This window comes from Maniola hyperantus, chromosome 18 (genome assembly GCF_902806685.2).
Source record: "Maniola hyperantus chromosome 18, iAphHyp1.2, whole genome shotgun sequence".
NCBI classification, from domain to species: Eukaryota; Metazoa; Arthropoda; class Insecta; order Lepidoptera; family Nymphalidae; genus Maniola; species Maniola hyperantus.
Genome location: NC_048553.1, coordinates 5884235 through 5905374, shown reverse-complemented (window position 1 = coordinate 5905374; position 21140 = coordinate 5884235). Strand labels below are relative to the sequence as shown.

The 21140-nt window shown below is 36.0% G+C and overlaps 1 protein-coding gene across 3 annotated transcripts in view; it reads left to right on the top strand.

The window, feature by feature from the left end:
• Positions 1-21140, top strand: part of LOC117990832 (cell adhesion molecule Dscam2-like) — a 104450-nt gene that overhangs the window by 59776 nt on the left and 23534 nt on the right. For all 3 annotated transcript variants that reach the window (XM_069504724.1, XM_069504723.1, XM_069504725.1), the window contains exons 5-11: positions 2205-2283; positions 9903-9982; positions 17151-17222; positions 17963-18107; positions 19049-19224; positions 19857-19947; positions 20751-20901. In XM_069504724.1, the coding sequence (XP_069360825.1) occupies positions 2205-2283; positions 9903-9982; positions 17151-17222; positions 17963-18107; positions 19049-19224; positions 19857-19947; positions 20751-20901 (794 nt within the window). The remainder of the gene's footprint in view (positions 1-2204; positions 2284-9902; positions 9983-17150; positions 17223-17962; positions 18108-19048; positions 19225-19856; positions 19948-20750; positions 20902-21140) is intronic.

Here is a 21140-nt window from a genome sequence, read left to right as displayed (position 1 = left end):
AGGGAACCTATCGTGAAATACCCGATAATTTTGAAGCTCTTGTGGTATTATAAGTGAAAATTAAACAATAGTTCCTAGACAAACGTAGCGGTCCAACTCAAATCAGCTAAAAAGTGAGATACGACAGTAGTCATGCGAGCGACGATATGGGGGCGTTTTTGACGCCTGATGAACGTAATTTGCATCCCTGCAATGGTCTACAACTCAATGTTCTTTGCACTCCTTTTAAAGTAGGAGAACTAATATTGTACCGTATTGGGAGTTGAACTCTAGCTTTTGTGATAACGGTCTGAGCAACGCCCGCTTCCAAGTTTTCACCTCGAATACAAGAACTTAGCGCTGGACCTGTTCTTCAAGTAATAGTACCCTCAGGATTGGTGCACGTTTAAACAAAATCTCAACAACGTTAACTGCTACTGCTGCATTTTTTTCTTAATTTTCTTACAGGGAGTACTTTTAATTTAACATTGTTTTGGTTCGGATGACAAATTGTACAATCTAGAGTCCAAACATACAGTACGTGGCTGAAAGTAATGTACATCGGCCTTTAGAATGACATTTCGGCTTTGTAAGAACATTGTCTCTGTCACTCATAACTATATGACGTTTTGTCGGTCTCAACGATCGACACAGTGCTCTACAAATCTGCTATCTCCTTTTAAAGGTCGATGATCATTACTTTCGGCCGCGTACTGTAACTTATTAGCCATATTGGGTGAAAAGATTAAAAATTAAAATTAGATTTAAATTGTCTCAAACAGTGGCTTTTTGGTACTAAAAGTAGGCTTTATTCGTTTCCATTATATTCAGAACTTCGCGACTTGTCTACGTGGATTAAGGTTTTATTAAAACCCTTGGGAACTCTTTGATTTTCCGAGATAAAGTAGGTAGTCTAATGTCCGTCCTTTGTACCAAACCTCAAAATCAGTTAATATAGGGCATCAGTTTAAACCGATTTTGACATTACGGCCTATGCCGTAATAACGGAGCAGTCAGACATACACACTTTCACATTTGTAATATGTATGGATGGCATTGATTTTTGCATGGTTGTATTCTGACTAAAAATAAAATAAAACTACTAGTCAAATGATGGTAGGTCTACCCGACCAATCAAAGAAACAATAAGCACAAAATGTTAGCAATTCACTTTTATAATAGGGATCATGATTCCGTAAGCAGATAGACGGTAACCTCCGTGTATTCAAGAACAGAGTGACAAAGTCACATTCCACAACAGATTCGCACAGCTTTGAGGGGACGAGACATTGCGATTCATTCCCGCATTTAAAAGCAAGACTGTAATTTTGCAGGCCTTTGTCTCCTACCCGCGTGGGATGCCGGTTTCTACGGAAATATGCGCATTCGAAATGATTTTCTTTTATTTTTTTTCAAGTGGCTTCCTTTTCTACCTCTGATATTGTTGATTTAGCGCTGTGCGTTATGCGTGAACGCTGGATGCTCTCAAATATAATAGAAGGTTCTTGTACTTAGTGTTCTTTTGCATAGATACTACAAAGCTGAATGAAGCATTTAACAGATTCTGCGTTAGAGTTATCATAATTTTCTTACTATACTCTATGACCTACATCATGATGGCACAGTTTAGATTAACCTGATGTCGTTTTGTCGACTACGTGCGTACCTATTATGTATGAGGAACGAGGCGCCTTCTTGCGACAGCGCACATCAGTCGATTGCATTGGTTAAGCAACATTGACTAAAATCTGAAGATCAGCAGCATGTAGTATTGGAAAATAGTGATCTGTGGTCAACTATTCATTCTTTGGTGCTGCAAGCTTGTATTTATCGTTAACGACCTCAATAATTAAAGCTTTAAAAAAACTTAAGCGCCCGATTTTTATTTCGCAAATATTTAATGGCACGTATGGCCTTATTTTGGTGACTGGGTCACTGCACTCTTGCAAAGTTCACAGTATTGATTTTATTGCGCACGCCCGAAAATATAAATGGGAACTGGTGTATGGAAGTGGCCATTGATTTCATTGGAGCGAATAAGTACCGCACTCGCTTCGTTAATGCCGACCTAGCTGAATGGTCTAGCGATAAACTATCTTTGGTGTCCTAAATCACTTTTTATGTCCAATGCTCTTTGATTTCTTTTCAGTAGGTACCTACTCTACTCGTTTTTGTTCTTTTAATGAAAATTCTAAAAAACTAAAATATCCATGTCTCTTCCGCAGGTTTCAAAGAGCTGAAGAAGGATCAGCGAATTGGTCCGAGATATTTACCGAGCAAGAAACTTAGTCAATCTGAAAAGGAGTAAGTAAACCTCCGAGACCCCACTCTTTGAATTAAAAAGCACCGCTGACGCGGTTTCATACGTAAAAGACGTCGTATTTAAATTATTTTTCGAATTAAATGAAACTTAAGTGGAGTGAACAGTTTAATACGTACCTACCTTATAATTTAAAGTTCAGTATAAACACATACGTTGTAAGTTGGGCACTCCGTTATTGCATACTAATAGTATAAATGCGAAAAGATGTCTGTTAGCTTTTCACGGCACATATGTTTAATCGTTTTTAACGAAATTTGGTACAGAGATAGCTTGCAACCCAGAGTAGGATATAAGTTAATTTTTGTCCAGGAAAATCAAAGTTCCTACGGGATTCCTAAACCCTAAATCCACGTGGATGAAGTCGCGGTTATCAAATATATTAGTACAGATATAGCTTTCACCCTGGAAAGTGACATAGACTTCTTTTTATCACGGAAAGTCAAATATTTCCAGCGGGATTTAAAATATAACTAAATCCACGCGGGTAAAGTCGCGGGCGTTATCTCGTATGCAGTAAATCCACCACCGGCTCGTGGTGAATCTATTGCTGCTGCAAAAGCTGCATGGTCTTAGTGTTGGTTTTGATAGGTAACCTTACTTTTATCATGTTACCGGGAAACTTTTAGCAGGTATTAAGTGATCAGCAATCCAAACATTATCAATACGATACTATGATATAAAATATGATAAAATTCTCTCTTGCGGCTTTTCGGTAAAATTACTGCGAAAAAGCTTGCTTATAAAGAGCCGCTGGTGTTTTTATGCGATGTCGCTGGGGATTTAATAACTCCGATACATCTTTCAGGTAGGCGGGTTTTATGTTGTTAATATTGCTTTCCATTAGGTGAGATTTTCATAAAGGTTAAGGTCATCAAAAACAAAGGAAGACCAAAGATGATATTAACTACGACGTCGTAACTCGTAAGCAGTGACATCTACTAATACAAGTCCGCTGGACCTGTAATTGCCGATCTGTATTTAAAGCAACTAGATCTTTGCCATTTCGGTGCTCATAGCAGCAGTGAGCGTCATGAGCGTACTCGAAATTAAATTTTAGGGATGAAACATCTGTTAACATAGTATAAAGTTTCACAGACGTATCATGCAAGATCTTGAAATAACATAAGAGTTTCATAAACTGATAACGTTTCACAGACGTATCGTGCTAGATCTTAGTTGAATCTAGAAGTTAAGCGTGGCCTCATTCTTAAACTAGCCAACATTTGAGCTTAATTAAGTACTACTTACTTCAGACTAAACCAATTCATAACTTACTTGACCACAAGTAAAGATCTTGTTAGGCTCATATGGAGTCAATATGTGTGATCACATCAAGAAGTTTATTCAAGCAAACACTTTTTTCAGTATGTCAACATAAATAACATTTGATACAAAGTGTACATTTTAATTTCCACTACGATCGCATCGATTGGATACTTCGAATCAGCATAAAGTAATAACATTTATTTTGTATAGCATGCTCTTCCAGCGTACCTACTTGGGGGTATAATGTCCATTTCAGTGCTTATAAGAGACAAAAGAAAACGAAACTTTTTCGCTTCATAATACGCCACAAAAGGTGAAAGCCATATTGTTTCAGCAAACAATATCACGTAATGACAGACGCGACCTCTGTTAGATAATTACCCTAGATGTCGGCGTAGAGCGTCGACCCCGAGCGACTTTGACCCACTTCCTACTCTAATTTCCCATCTCACGCCCTCCTTGTAGACATTAACCGTACACGTAACTTTCGAGAAGCTCTGAGGAAAACTTTTCCAAGAAAAGTGCTTGTAACTTTTAAAGATAGCTATTTTCGTCGTTTGAACATCGGCTCATTGTTTCTCTATTAAGTTGTTTGTAGTAAGTAGTAACTCTATTGTGAAGGATAGAGATAGTAAGTAATTAATTGAATTTATTATATAAGTAACACTAGTTAAACCGACCCGGCTTCGCACAGGGATTCCAAAGACAAATATGAATGTGTTCCTATATGAGAATGCTTACAAACCTTTCTCGTGAAATGTTATTATACGTCATGGAATAGTTATAAATATGTTAAACATATATTAACATACTAGAAGATGCCTGCGAATTCGTCCGCGTGGATTTAGGTTTTTAAAAATCCCGTGGGAACTCTTTAATTTTACGGGATAAAAAGTAGCATGTCCTTCCCCGAGATATAAGCCAACTCTGTACCAAATTTCATCAAAATCGGTTAACTGTTGGGCCGTTAAAAGCTGACAGACAGACAGACAGACAGCCACACTTTCGCATTTATAATATTTAATTATGAATTATTGAATTATGTACAAATGAAACTGTTGTTATTCGAGGTGAAAACTATCCTATATGCTAACCCTTAATGTTGTAATGTGTAATGTATTTTTAGGGTTCCGTAGTAAACAAGGAACCCTTAGGCAACTCAAGGCCCGCCACGCACTTGGCCGGTTTTTTTTCGTAACATATTTTTGTAAATGTTGTGTTAACTTGTAAATGGCGAATACATTTAGTATGTTATATAATAGAATAATATAATATTTATTTATTTAAACAACTCAGTACAGTAATCAACTCTCTGGAATCCTGACCCCTAAACTAGATGTATGTTCAGAATAAGTAATTTTAAATGTGTTAGTGTAAGTAGCCGTAAGTTAACCTAATAAATAAAGTAAAATAAAAATCAAACCCCTCCTGATACTCCTCTTATAGCTAATACTCCTATTAGCTATAAATATTATGCCAAGTTACGTTCAAATTGGATCAGTTAGTAGTTTCAGATAGTTAGATGGACAGACAAAAATTTGAAAAAACCGGCCAAGTGCGAATCAGACTTGCGCACAGAGGGTTCCATACTACAATCCTATTTTATCGACATTTTGCACGATAAATCAAAAACTACTTACTAGATCTCGTTCAAACCAATTTTCGGTGGAAGTTTGCGTGGTAGGTAATATGTTATGTACATCATATATTTATATATGATGTACATTACCTTGCAAATAAGAAAGCTTTCCTAAATGTATTTAATGTAGGAACTTACAGGAATCGTCCAGTTTATAGTTTTATTATAAGTATAACAATAGTTATAACATTAGTTAAACAAGTTAAATCAATTTTCTGTTAATTGTGTATTTACCCATTATTATTTCCAGAGCGAGACCAATAATTAATCTTTGATTATTTCCTTCAAATATTATTCCATATTTCCCAATTTTATCATGATAAAACTTCTCAGTCAATTTTACTCTCCTATTTCAGAATCTTCAACAGATTTTCAGTATTTCGTGTAAAATTTACTGTGTCAAATAAAGAAATAACGAGTCAAGTGTTCTGTTTACCTTTGTCACTTTCTGAAAGAGCGTCAACACTTCACCGTTTTCAAACCGTTTTCTTATAAGTAAAGACATTTTCATGAGTTCGAAGAGGCAATCCAAACAACGTAGGTAGGTACTCGTAAGTTGTTAAAGCAAACATGGAAATTATTTTCTACAAATATTAACAATAAGTACACATTCAGCGTGCAGATAGCACTTGTACGATGTTTATCTTCCATTTTGCTTAATTATCAGAACCTCGTTAATATAAATCAGTCAGTAAAACTTGTGCGTATTCTATTATGTGTGAAACAACGTGAAAAGTGTTTTCTAAAAAAACATAATTTAATCTTTCTCTTCTCGCGTCGGTCCTTCAATTTTGAGGATCGTGGCTCCCCCGAGATATCACCTTTTTCACTATCAATCACGAGATTTCACTTTGAGATTTTCACGCACTCACCCATACATATTTCCCAGTTAGAGGCCGTCCGGAAGGCATTGCAGAAGGATATATCGACCGCTTCGCTATGACGGACCAAACGTTCCGAGCTTAGTCCGCGGGGTCTCTTTCCTCCGATATTGCCAGTGATCAACAGTTTATCTATGCTACTCGCGTTTTTCTTAGCCATGTGACCGAAGTAGTCAGATGTTGTTGGTCTTATGCTCCATCCAGGAAATGTTGAGCATCCGTCTCCATTATTTATTATATCTATGTATAATATTATAAACAAGTTGCCACAATGTTTTAATGATTCCGAAGGAGTCGTAAACATAGCTCCCCATTAAAATAATTAAGTTCCTAATGTATTCTAAGCCATAGCTGACTTTGTTTAATATGTATGTACATATATTCAGTGACTTGTAACCAACTTAATTCTTACCTACTCGATAAAAAACTAATTTATTTTCATCCATATGCCTACTCATATTACATAATACAATATGAACGGATCGTTTGAATTACCTACGAACAAGAAAATATAATCTAAATATATAAAAGGAAAAGGTGACTGACTGACTGATCTAGCAACGCACAGCTCAATCTACTGGACGGATCAGGCTGAAATTTGGTATGCAGATAGCTATTATGACGTTGGTATCCGCTAAGAAAGGATTTTTGAAAATTCAACCTATAAGGGGGTGAAATAGGTGTTTGAAATTTATGTACTCCACGCAAACGAAGTCGTGAGCATAAGCTTGTATTAAGTATAATCTTAGTACATATATTCGTAGGCTCGAAGGGCGCCGTTTTTATTTGACATCGACCTGGGAAAGCTTACTTGCGTTATGTTTTCATTCCATTATGCCTTATTTTCAACGTCTTGTCAGAAATTCAGGAGAGTAGGTACATGATGAGTATGTTATTTTCTGAAACATCAGTGTAGTAATTTAATATTTTCTGGTTTTTTTTTTATATTATGTTGAGCTCCAGTTTCATGATATATGATGCGCGATTAACGTTAAACAAAACATTAGTAACTTCCTAACAAAAATTGAATGTAATTTTTTTTTAGTTAAGCATTAGTTATATTTAATAACTCTTGTGGTGTTTTATGTATAAAATACTGAATCCACCTCTCCATACCCATTCTTTACCCCAATAACATCTCGGTCGAGATTTGCTTATTGACACGACAATGATAGTAAGTATTGTTTCCTCATTAAAAATAACACAATTCATAATAAGGCTCCGTTTCATATAAACTTTTCTCAACAATATTGTACCATCAACGCAAAAAAATACATTTATTTCTCGTATCTCCGTAATTGTAATAAAGGTTATTTTAGCTTGTACAGGTTTGATTTTTATTAACCTTTACCCTATATTCTCGTACAGAGAGCTTCCCAATTACAGCCCGAGGGATTCCACATAACATACTCGAATTATTTCCCCGTATATCGTTCTTTTATCCGAACCACTGCTAATTACAAACACACGATTTCCGAATGTTTTGTAAAGAATAATGAATAACCCAAATACATTAAAACACATATAAAAATAAAACACAATAGGTATAATGTTTCATTTAAGGACACATGCCTATTTACATACACATACAATAGTAGGTGCTTTTAGTATCGGCGATCACTGATTTCCCAACAGTATCTATGGTTTTTATTCTTTACATTATGTACCTACTTAAATATCGTATGTACTTTGACCCCAAGTTCACAATATTTGTGCCCAATAGTATTTCTCACAGGGCTTCATGTATCCATTTTAATTTGCCTAAACTATCCCTTCGGAAAAGCGGCGAATAGCCTATTCAATAAATTAAATACCATTTGTTTCAACGAGAAGGAAATCATCGTGAGCAAACCTGCATGTTCTGAAAGGTGTGTGAGGTCTGCCAATCCGCACTGGGCCAGCGCGTGGCAGACTATGGGCTAATGGGCTCCTTCTCATACTGAGAGTGCCCATGGGTATACAAAAATTTTGCAAATATAGATAGACCCTCTATAAATACTTCTACTAACAATAAAAGGCACCTAATGTAAAGTTTTAACTGTAATATTTGCAAAGTCCAAGCAAATGAAAACTTGTCGACGGAAAACTGTTTGTAAATGCGGAAAGTTTGTTCTTGAATATGACAAAGTTGGAAACAACAGTGTGGCACAGAAGGAGTTTTAAAAGGAAACTGTTATAGAAAGTGTCGATTTTTGATGAAATACGAAGCCTAAGCAAATAAAAATTAATATGGGTAATACTCTACAGTTATTGGCTTGCCCTTTTGTTATTTCTCCAACTGCATTTTCAACCGGTCACAGGGTTTGGGCCACATACATTGTTGAACATCAAGAAATAAAAACAATAAAATGACTACTAAAAAAACCTTTGTTATACCTACCACATAACCACGATGCAATAGGGATAAAACGAATAAAATGACTGGTAAAAAGTGGACTAATGTAATTTTAGGACAATGATAAACATTATGCTAGCTTCACAATGTCATCTTAATTAATGATCACCATAATTATTACATTATAATTTGAAATTAAATGAAAAACTCTAGTTCATTTTAATTACATGTAATTTAAAAATTCTTATATTATTTTACGATACTGATATTGTCTTTGGAAATGGTACCAATATTTCCGGCTAACAGCGTTTAAAAAAATAAAACAATCGATCTATGTTATTTAAAAGAACTCGCGAGTCACTCCTCGATAATAGAAGATAAACATCGTGCGAGCTTTTCAAATTTCACATCCCGAGATGTTGGAGTGCACCAACTTAAAAATATTTACTTAAGTACTTACATAATTTTCCTTGCGTCACAAAATCATGTGACCTATTTGCAATTGGAGGGACTAACACGATAGTTACGATTCACAGAAATCGTAATTGTAAACAAGTTGTAAATTAGCCAAAACAAAATTGTTTTGTTTACCTTTTGCTTTTGAAAGTTGTATCGTTAATATCATGGCCACACCATTCAGTTTTTGCTCTGAATACAGGTAAAGTATGTAGGTATTTGTATAATAATCAGGCTTTACAATTTCCTACCTCATTAAAATATACAAGCATAGCTAATTTACCTTTCAGCCCGCAATAAGTATTCTTCAGAGAAGTTTGTTTTCGGAAAGTTTCAACATGATTTGATTTGAGTTGTTGTTAATTTTGAGTAGTACTTTTTATCGAATATTTCTCAATTAGGGTTGCCGTGGGGTTGCCTACGTTCCTTTCGTATACAAAGGAGATCGCACATGCAATGTACCGCAAGACAATGCAAGAGCCGAAAGAGCTGCAAGAGTGCATGTGGAGCATCGGGCATCCTATAAAAGGTCGTGTGGAGATGTCGCTGACCTCTGCTGCTCTCTTGACTCACTTACTTTGTATAATTTCGTACTATATCTGTTTCAGATTTTTGAACATAGTACTTTAGAAGTTAGAGGTAACGTCCCAGACAATACTCGGCCACTAAAAAAGATACTCGTAGGGCGGACACTATTTCGTAAACTATAGTTTTTTCCAAAAATTAATAAACCTTAAAATATTTTTATACAAAAATATTTAATATTTTTATTTAAAATATCTATTTTCACTTGAGGGGATAAACTAATTTTAAGGGTTCTTCTTCGACGCGCACGATGCGGTTAACCTTCTTATCGACATCACGCACATACCTATAGTACGCGACAGGTCAAGATGGCAATCGGGGAGGGACCGCCCCGCACACCCGCACAGCCCCCGCGCTAACCAGGTGTGGGCGAGTGCGGGTGACGTGATCGCTATATCAACTTACTATACTTCCTAATTTATTTATTCGTTTCAACAGAACCATCTGCAACGAGTACGAGACTGCCAAAACAAAATGTCATGTTGTAAACAAGAAGCACCGGACCTCTAGGGATCTACGTAAGTCGACACCTTCTTGAAAGATTTTCTTTTCGGTTTTATTTCACAATACTTTTATAGAGGTAGTGTGCTGGCCTTGAAGTAGGTATACCACTAACTTACGAGTATACCTGCCTACCTGAGTTATACCAGTTAGAAATAAAATTGCTGGTTCTTTTCGATGGAAACGTGGTATTTCGTTCATTTACATCCTTACCTAAGGCTAGACGTCCATTGGCTTTTATCGCCTGAACGATCGCTTCCTTTCAGCAGCGGAGAACATGGCTATATACTAGAATGGATTTTTGGGCGTTACAACACCGAACTCTTATATAAGATATTTATAATTTCATATTCAGAATAATTAGTAAAACAAAAAAACGGAAACAAGCATAGACGTCGTAAAAGTTAAGTTGAAATACCACAAGCGCAGCGAGCACAATATTGTTAATTATATTTACACAAAAAAATTAGGAAATTCAAGAAAAAAGAGTTCGTTTAAAATTAATCTTGCTTCATATGTAGGATTTCGGAGGGGTTAACCCGCCAACTCTTTTTCACTACCTATGGCCATTTTAAGCAGCAAGAATTTTATCGAGACAGATCTTTATTAGCAGTTCAAATAGTATATCTACAGATGCTGTTGAAAAGTAAATTGAAAGTACCTAGACATAACATTCTTATTTCACAGTATAGAGTAGGTAATATAACTCTTCGTTCACCAAGGTAGTTCATAACTTGTAATGTAAGACATAAGTTCGCTTTGGTACCGGAAACAGAAACTTATGAAACTTTACAAAGTCCAGAAGATATATCTTTTACTAAAACACTTTTTACTAAAGCACTACTCGTGCGTGGAATAGTACAGTAAGCTTATTCTTGGCTAAAGCACTATAAAATATGTACCTAGGTGCTTAAGTAATAAAAGTCTGTAAAACAAATGTAAAAAGTCTTAAAATTTAACATTAGGTATTGTTTTAAAGTTTTCTTTAGTCCAGCTACTGTTATCTAAATATATAAAAGGAAAAGGTGACTGACTGACTGACTGATCAATCAACGCTAAGTTCAAACTACTGAGCCGATCGGGCTAAAATTTGGCCAGCAGATAGCAATTATGACGTAGGCATCCGCTAAGAAAGGATTTTTGAAAATTCAAGCCCTAAGGGGGTGAATTAGGGGTTTGAAATTTGTGTAGTTTGCGCGTACGAAGTCGCGAGCATAAGCTAGTTAATTATATATCAATTATTATAAAATTAGAGGTTTGACGAAGTGTTCACTAAACCGAAAATAAGTACCGAAAAGAACTTGGTTAGAACCATGGATTTATAATTATGCTACATTCAATTACTTTTTCCTAATTGATGACGTCACTCTAGCCATTTAATCAGAACGCGCAATCACAAGTTTCAGAATCGATCGATATGTAAAGAGGAATGATGTATTGACAGGTGAATGAAAATAAAATAGGAACAAAAATAGGTGCTTGACTCAAATGCTCTTTTGGACACGCCTGGACGGACGACTTGGGGTATCTAGCTACTCCAAGTCCATGGTTAGAACCATGTTAGAACAGAAATGGTCACTCGACATGAAATAGCTGCGATGCCAGATTAATTACAAAGTAGAGCTAGTCAATAAGCGATCAGAGAAAAATATTGTTATATTAATTAAGAAATGCAGCCATTATTCTTGGCACCACTCCACGCGGGCATGATTATGCTACATTCAATATACGGGTATAGTAATTAAATAAAGCTAGGTTTAAGTTTTATTGTAATATTTTCAATAAAAATTAAGTACGTTCGTAAATATAGGTACATAGATCATGAACATGAAACGTAACCAATATTTACGTAAACTGAACTTCACTTGAAGAATAAAACGAAAAATCTTTATAATGAAAGCAAAATAAACGCGAAAATTTTCGCCATGGATATAATGTAAAAAAAAAAACAAACCGTGCCATGTTCGGCCAGTTTACATTATTTGCGTCAAATAACATTTACCTCAATTATGCAAAACTAGCTGATCCCCGCGGCTTCGCCCGCGTAGATTTAGGTTTGTAAAGATCCCGTATAGCCTATGTCACTCAGGAATAATGTAGCTTTCTACTGGTGAAAGAATTTTTAAAATCGGTTCAGTAGTTCTAAAGATTACCCCCTACAAACAAACTTAACGACATCGGGCCGTGCAGCAGAAATCGTAATATTTTAATTTCGCCATAACTTCAAAACCAAACGTCCAATTTTAATCATTCAAAGACCAAATATTATCTCCATAAACTGTTCTTAGTGATGAAATCATTTATTTTGATAAGGATTAATAGCATGAGTAAAATAAACGCGTTTAAATGTAGTCCAAAAAAAATTCAAGATTTTTAAATAAAAAAATGGTTGCTGTGCCTCACTCGACATAGATGGGTATAGTGTGTCGCGGACTTTTTTGTAGATATTTATAAGATCTACAATTAATTAGAACATTTTATGGTTCTATCTTTTATAGTTTAGGCAGCGTACGCAAAATAAGTAACTTTTCTGGTTGATTTTTACACCTTGTGTCCGAAAAACCCAAATATCTTACGGAACCCTATTTTTTTCCAAAATAAAATATAGCCTATGTTACTCGTGGATAATGTAGCTTTCGAATGGTGAAAGAATTTTTAAAATCGGTCCAGTAGTTTTTGAGCCTATTCAGTACAAACAAACAAACAAACAAACAAACAAAGTTTTCCTCTTTATAATATTAGTGTAGACAACGGGCCGTGCAGCAGAAATCGTAATATTTTAATTTCGCCATAACTTCAAAACCAAACGTCCAATTTTAATCATTCAAAGACCAAATATTATCTCCATAAACTGTTCTTAGTGATGAAATCATTTATTTTGATAAGGATTAATAGCATGAGTAAAATAAACGCGTTTAAATGTAGTCCAAAAAAAATTCAAGATTTTTAAATAAAAAAATGGTTGCTGTGCCTCACTCGACATAGATGGGTATAGTGTGTCGCGGACTTTTTTGTAGATATTTATAAGATCTACAATTAATTAGAACATTTTATGGTTCTATCTTTTATAGTTTAGGCAGCGTACGCAAAATAAGTAACTTTTCTGGTTGATTTTTTACACCTTGTGTCCGAAAAACCCAAATATCTTACGGAACCCTATTTTTTTCCAAAATAAAATATAGCCTATGTTACTCGTGGATAATGTAGCTTTCGAATGGTGAAAGAATTTTTAAAATCGGTCCAGTAGTTTTTGAGCCTATTCAGTACAAACAAACAAACAAACAAACAAACAAACAAACAAACAAACAAAGTTTTCCTCTTTATAATATTAGTGTAGATAATATTATGAAGTAAAATGAGCTCCAGTCAATATTTCTGTGGGCCGCAAGGCATAGCTGCAGAATATTGTTTCATGTTTTTCTTGTTCAATTACTTTCTAGTTTCTACTCGTTATTTTATTTTAAACAATGCATGTTTCAAGTACCTATATCGCTCACATACCTATCTTTTTTAGAATGATAATATTAGGTAAGTATATAGAATGTATTTGTACGTAGGTATAATATACTAAATGTTGGATATATTTTGTAAATAGTTAACAAAAATAATATTTTAATTGGTCACTACGCACGTAACATAAAATTATATATCAGATACCTGTTACCAGTACATATTTTTTGTAAGCTTTATAAGCTGTGATAGCCTAGTGGTTAGGACGTCCGCCTCCTAATCGGCGGTCGGGGGTTCGATCCCGGGCACGCACCTCTAACTTTTCGGAGTTAGGTGCGTTTTTAAGTAATTAAAATATCACTTATGCTTTAACGGTGAAGGAAAACATCGTGAGGAAACCTGCATGCCTGGAAGTTCTCCATAATGTTCTCAATCAAAGGTGTGTGAACTGAAGTCTGCCAATCCGCACTTTGCCAGCGTGGTATACCTACTGAGGCCAAAACCCTTCTCACTCTAAGAGGAGACCCGTACTCTGTAGTGAGCCGGCGCGTGGGTGATGGGTTGATCATGATGAGGATGATGGTCATATTTTTATATGTACATACTTACTTTTGTATTGAACACACAAACGTACCTATAACTTTAGTCCTAGTTTAGTAAAAGTAAAGTAAAAAGTAAAATAGTACCTATATCTTCTTTTGTTCTACCTTTGAAAAAAGTTTTTAAATCCGATGAATAACATTTTGTGCGTCAATCTAGTAATCGAGTAATATTTTCGATCTTCTTGGTACACAATAGCATGGAATGTACCAAGCAGGGTTGTTGCCGATGCCAATATTTTGACATCCGCGGATGCGGAGATGCGAATATATGTAATCGCTTACAAGACCATCTAAAATCCATAATCAGGGTTATATTGTTTGTAGAGGAAATCCGAAGAGTTCTCAGTGCCCTAATAAAGGGTAGAATCGGACAAAATGAAAGTATAATCAAAAGGTTACGTCCGCGCCTATTGTTAGCAAGAAATAATATTTCCACGCGCGATCGGCTAAAATGGGTTTCTTCTAGCCACCGAGGAACAAATATATTGCGATTTGCGCCTTCATTTTCTCGCAAGGTATTTTATTGCTTTGGGGGTCTCTCATAAATTCCGTACTCACTCAGAGAGAAAAATAAGGCCCCGGCTCGTCGCAAATTGTTGCGAAAAATTCTTATTACTAGGTTGTTATCGCTTGTGAACATTACCTATAGAATACATTTGTTGTATTTTCAGATCAAAGAGAGTGATAATAGCGTCTAATGGATGATAGCATTTAATTTAAACTTTTCTTTCTTGTCTACATTTTATGACAAATAATTTTTTTTTGTACGTAATAAAGAAAGAAATAAACTTTGATTTATTAGTCATGTACCAACAAAAATTGATTGTCAAAATTTTGGAAGGATAGAGAAGGGTAATTAATAGAGATGAACAGTCATCGACATAGGAATACAATTTCTTTGTGTACAGTAGAGCGTAGCGAAACCAATAATTAATCTATGGATGTACATCTCTAAATTAAAATAATTATTGTTGCATAAGAGATAGCACTGAGTCGAAAAATGATTTTCAAACACCCCCAATATTATTAACGATCTATCCAACATACCCCACACCATGACACCTAGACGAGAAAAAAAAATCGTTCACAATTTACGGTAGGGAACTGGGGAGGTACCTCTGCCTACCTAAAATAATGTTTGTCAAGACTTCATTTCACCACTTTGTTGACATGATTGTTATACCCATGCCAAATTACAGCTTTCTAGTACATAGGTACTTACGCTCAGAGTCTCTGAGCTAAGCCGCGACGGACGAAGGGACGAATACCGGACACAGTTAAACTAAAATTATTCCTTGTTGCCTACGGTAGCCTAAAAAATCAATACATAATGAAAAGGTCTGGGTTTTTTAGAGAATGATTGGGTTCAAGGTCGCACGTAGTGATACGAAGGGTGGCCTTAAGGGAGTCGAATTTTTTATGCACAAACGACCGTGCAGCATCATGTTTGCTTCTATTCACATTCGGAACTCAAATATCTCCACATGGTTAAACAGAACTACTACAGGTTTCAAAAAAGTTTTTTAGCTTTTAGTTTTTAGCTGGTTAAAGAACTTTAGTGAAAGGAAGTCATACGTGACGCAGACGGGATCAATTTTTTGAGTCCATTTAGGACTAGCAGTTACTTTACCAAGATGAACTTTGAAAATTGGAATAGTTTTCCAGATATTTTCTACTGGCATCCATCTTTGTGGGGGCGGGTGTCACCACCCGGATGGGTGAAGTTTATTTTTTGATTTTCATACGTCAAAATTGGGTTTCTGAACAATCTATTGTTGCGAGACAAAATTCGTTGTTTAGCTTGTTACAGCGTCCTATTATTTCGTGTTAATTGAACAAACGAAACTCCTATCGATTCAATACTGAAAAAAAGTAAAGATTTTATCGCGTTATATACGTACCTAGTACCTACTTGTATTTTTACCATCTTCAGTCTGGTGCAGAAGAAAAACTCAACGGGATTTTTAAACTCATACTGGCAGACCTAACCACGACAGACAAAAACCATTTTTCTTTTACAATATTACTGCATTATAGGTTTCATAATATGAGACAGATACCTATAGGCTTTTACGTGTTTTTATTTGGTTTGGCAGTAATATATTAGACAATTAACTAATATATAACCTACTCTTGTAAACTGTCATAGCCTAGTGGTTAGGACGTCCACCTTCTAATCGGAGGTCGGGGGTTCAATCCCGGGCACGCACCTTTAACTTTTCGGAGTTTGTGCGTTTTAAGTAATTAAATATTACTCGCTAAAATATATTACTATGCCTATAGCTAACTGGGTATATAACGATAAGGCAAAATTCCGTTTACGTTGACCTATGTGGATACTGTTGGTTGTAAATTTTTTGCTCTCCCACGATTTACGGGGTTATAAATTCTGAACGGATGCGGATAGTAAAACGAAAAAGTGAGTGAATTTTTCAGCGGGACCTAAATTCTGTATGACCTTTATAGGATACCGTCGGCGACAACGTAGTTTTATTGCGTACCCTCCACTCGTAAAAATTTCTCAAAGCAACTTGTGCTACATACATGATGGAGAAGTATGTCTATAGTAGGTATGCGACAGTACCTTCCAGATTTTTGACTTTGTGGTAAAAACTTTGAAAGATATGCGCCGCTTTTTGTTCGCATTACATCGTATCGCAAGTTACATATGTATTTCTCCGAGTAAATAAATAATATATGATATTATGATATATTTGTATAATTATTTATTTGTTATATTTATATTAGGGAGTGAGGACTTAATTACAAAGAAGTTTATGCCCGAAACGTAGGCAATGTAGTGTAATCTTTCAATACATTTGTGATAATAGAGTAAGTAGATAGGTATTTACTACAAGATGAATAATTTTTTTAAACAGTTTGTACCTTATACTAGTTTGTACTCCTGTAGTCGTACACGGTAACATAAAACTTTTTCACTGTACAGTGCCCAGAGTTTGAATATTCAAACTCAAATCGTTTAAGTATTTTTCAAAATTCCAGATTTCGGGTTATAGTGCATTAGGTAACCTAGGATATGCTTAGAACAATTTTCCTTTCGAAAAGAACCAGCAAAAACATACAATCATAGAAATCGATAATTGTATTACTTACACTTATGTACTTTCCTCAGTGGTATGGTGCTCGTTAGTGAAGAAAACTGGCGGCTCTAGCGTCAAACGAAAACGTCTAAAGCGGTCCTCAGGTAAGAAAATCACGTATATAGTTTTTATGCTTTGAATATTTTCTTTTTCACAGTGTATTTTTATTTTCTAAGTTTTTCTGCGTCCCATTTTTCCGGTATTATCGAGGGTCTGTTTATTATTTTAGCCCGTATTTATTTACTTATATCTACTAGTTTCTACATAAAGCGACTCCCATCTAACAAGTGGGTATCACAGACTTAAGTAAGTAGAATAAATTTGATTTTGAGACATACCTACTCGCTAGTAGTCACTCAGTGGGCGATGGTGAGAGCTATGCTCGGAATTTTACTTTGTGATCAAATCAGATATGAAGAGATTTGTACAAGAATCAGAGGAAGTGACATAGCGCAACGGATTGCAAAGCTGAAGTAGCATTGGGCAGGCCACATAGTTCGAAGAACCGATAGACGTTGAGGTTGGGGTCCCAAGGTGCGAAAATGGCTACCTCGCGCAATGCGCAGCGATTGGCAGACCCTCTCCTATAGGTGGACAGGCGTCAACTTCTTTTACAGCGAAAAATTTTTCACGAGATATAATCGTAGTTAATTGCCTCATCAGGTGACAGAAGGGCTAGATCATTTTTTCTGCAAAGGATCAGCCTGGCTGTCAAACGCGGAGATCCAGCCAGTATTCTTGGCCCCATTTTACACGGGCTTGATTTGTACAGTAATAAGGCTAACTTTAAGTTTTACTGTAACATTTTTTTAATTGATACCTATATTTTCTTTTAATTTTGTAGATTCTCGTCCAGAATTGGTGTACACTTTTATTGAGCAAGCAGTGCAGCCTGGTGCCCAAGTTGCGTTGAAGTGTTCAGCGGTTGGGGAACCTCCACCGCGTTTCCGATGGACATTGGATGGACAAAATATACCATCACATCATGGGTAAGAGTTAAAATAAGTACACATCTTTCAATTAACGAAGTATAGTCCGCGATAGGTCGAGACTCGAGATGGCAATCGGAGTGTGAGGTGGGGGGACGCACGTCACCCGTGCAATCCCGCAGCGGGTTAGCGCGAGGGCTGTGCGGGTGTGCGGGGCCTTTCCCTCCCAATGGCTATTTCGACCCGTCGCATACAATGGATAAATCAACCATTAGTCTTATGTCAACGTGTAATCTATTCACCATCTATCAATTAACTAGTTGAATTCATAGACCGGATTCTAGTTGATAAATTTAACTACATAGTTAATCAACAAGTTGACGAATGAAAATCAACGGTCTAATTAAAAAAACTATCCCCTCGCTATCGAGCGTCCGTAGTGTTCATGCTTTTCAAATTAAAGTCCCTATTTCTTTTGCCAAGGACATTTTCTTTTTGTATAGTATATAAAAGAGACTACAATGTTCTTTGTTCACTAAAATATGTTTGTATTTGTACTCCAGCCCTTTGTTCGTTATATCTATTGACAATCAAACCCTTTCCGGACTTCATTAAATGAGCTTTCCTTTTACTTAATATATTTTCAGAATAATATGAAATATCCTTTAGCCAAATGCAAAAAGTTTTTTTTTTAATTTTTCATAACTTGGAATAGATCTCTATAAGATTTTTACTGTCCACGTCTTCGTTCATTACTTAAGTAATAAAAAAATGTAGTACACGAACAAAAAAATATTTATCGCAGCTAACGAGGCAAAGCAAAAGATTGCTAATAAGGAATATTGTCAACGGAGGACAAAAAATTATCACATAAGATACGCATACGATGGTCTAAAATATATAACATGGCTAAAACCGTAGCCAAAGATGACGGACTTTAGTCCTCTGTGGACAAATAGTTCAATGTTTGCGCAAGCCCTAAGTAATTTTTTTTTAACCAGGGCAATAATCACGGAAGGACGGGAGACAGGACCTTCAGGTATTGGGTCCAGTAGCAACTACATCCTGTCGACGCTCTCCTTGAACAGCGCCAGGGTAGAGCATGGGGGCCGATACGAATGTCGTGCTACTAACTCCCACGGAGCCGTCGCGCATGCCGCTCGACTTAATGTTTATGGTAACGGTTTTTAATTATTTATTAATTATTTACTTTAATTATTTTTTAATATTATAAACATACGTACCTAAGTATTTTCATAAGTATTCATTTTCATTGTAATAATTGATTGCATTGCATTTGCATGAAGATATTTATTGATTAAAATAATGTAGGTTTTATTTTTAAAATAAATTACTTTTACTTGTGTAAATAATGTAATAGTGATTTTCATTCATTATTTATTTTCACTTATGAGATTTTGCATGACCTACGACCTTTGCTTACCACTGAAACATAGGTACCTAATTAAAAATATTAGGAATAATAATGACAGGCGTGTATGATTTAGATCATGTTTTTAATTATTCATCATCATCATCATCACCATTATCAACCCATGACCGACTCACTACAGAGCACGGGTCACCTCTCAGAGTGAGTAGGGTTGTGGTCATAGTCCACCACGCTGGCCAAGTGCGAATTGGCAGACTTCACTTTTGAGAACAAGATTTTTTTAAATTATTAAGTAGGTACTGCCTATTTACTACTTTGTTATTCAAAAAAAGTTGCAAGCTAAGTCCAAAATATGTAACAATTAAACGTGAACTTACGATAGTTAATAGATATTTTAACAAGTGATTAACTTTCAGGTCCTCCGTACATACGCTCAATGAATCCAGTAAAAGCAGTTGCTGGGTCTGACGTCACTATTTGGTGCCCCTACTATGGGTTTCCAATCGAGTGAGTAATTTTATGTAGTCAACATTTTAATTGAAAAGTTCGAGCTGAAAATTGGAAAACTTTAATATCGGGAATATCAAAATTCCATTATTGCGATAAATCAAAGTATGATTTATTTGGTAAGGCTTCACGTCCAATCGGCGATAGCAATTTTAAAGACTTTTACGGGCATAAATCATATTATTATTTATTAGTTAGTGGTAGCATGCCAGATACGTGCCGAACGGAACACATTCTTCTTCAGCGCCCATTCTAATTTTGAATTGATGAAACCTAAAAAAAATTGCATTGCGATTTGCGTTTGCCGCTTTTACCTATACCGTGCTGAATCGTGATACGCAGTACGATCTTTCTATGCGTAATTACGTCCGCATCCCATGTCTTTAAATTGCATGGCTTTAAATTTGAATTATAAGTTCTGCTTATTAATCTATGTGATGGCCAATAAACTTAGGTGACAAGAGGATCACCACTCACAGTTAAAATACAAGAAAAGTAAACGTGAAAGTGAAACATTGACCTGTGAATCCAAAAATCTAGTTCGCACGGCAGTGGAATTAATATCTTTGAGGATGAGTTTTATAAAGAACTAGCTGGCTCACTTGGGTAGAATTTTTGAAAATCTCTTCGTAGTGGAGGTCTAGGTACCTATTTAGGTCCTAGACTCAGCTGTGAGTGGTTTAAGGTGGTCATTCGGGCAGTTTCTCCTTTTATAGATTGCATACGTCGGTTAGCTATACGTTACAAAAAATCTAATATTATACTTTAAATCTAAATGGAAAAATGTCATTTTTTAAATAAAGCTCAGTAAAATGGGAAGGCGGTGCAGGCAACGATCCTCGTTACCGACAGGGTGACGGGCATCTAACTATCACCAACGTGGACCGAACACGCGACAAAGGCGGCTGGATATGTTCCGTGCTCACGCCTGGAGGGGAACTTGCTAGGAGAGAGGTAATATTATAACACCAAACCGCCTAACCCCTCGTTCCCACTTGTCGTGTATCGGGCCCGGATTTAAAATGGGATGTTCCAGTGGCAGAACATTTTATATGAAGCTTTTGTCGGAAACCGATTTTGTGTTAAAATGTACTGCCACTGGAACATCAAGCGACAAACGACAAGTGGGAACGGGGGGCTAAGGCCTCGGCAGACATAAAACGTGTCGCACAGCTGCACATCACGCTGTGTGA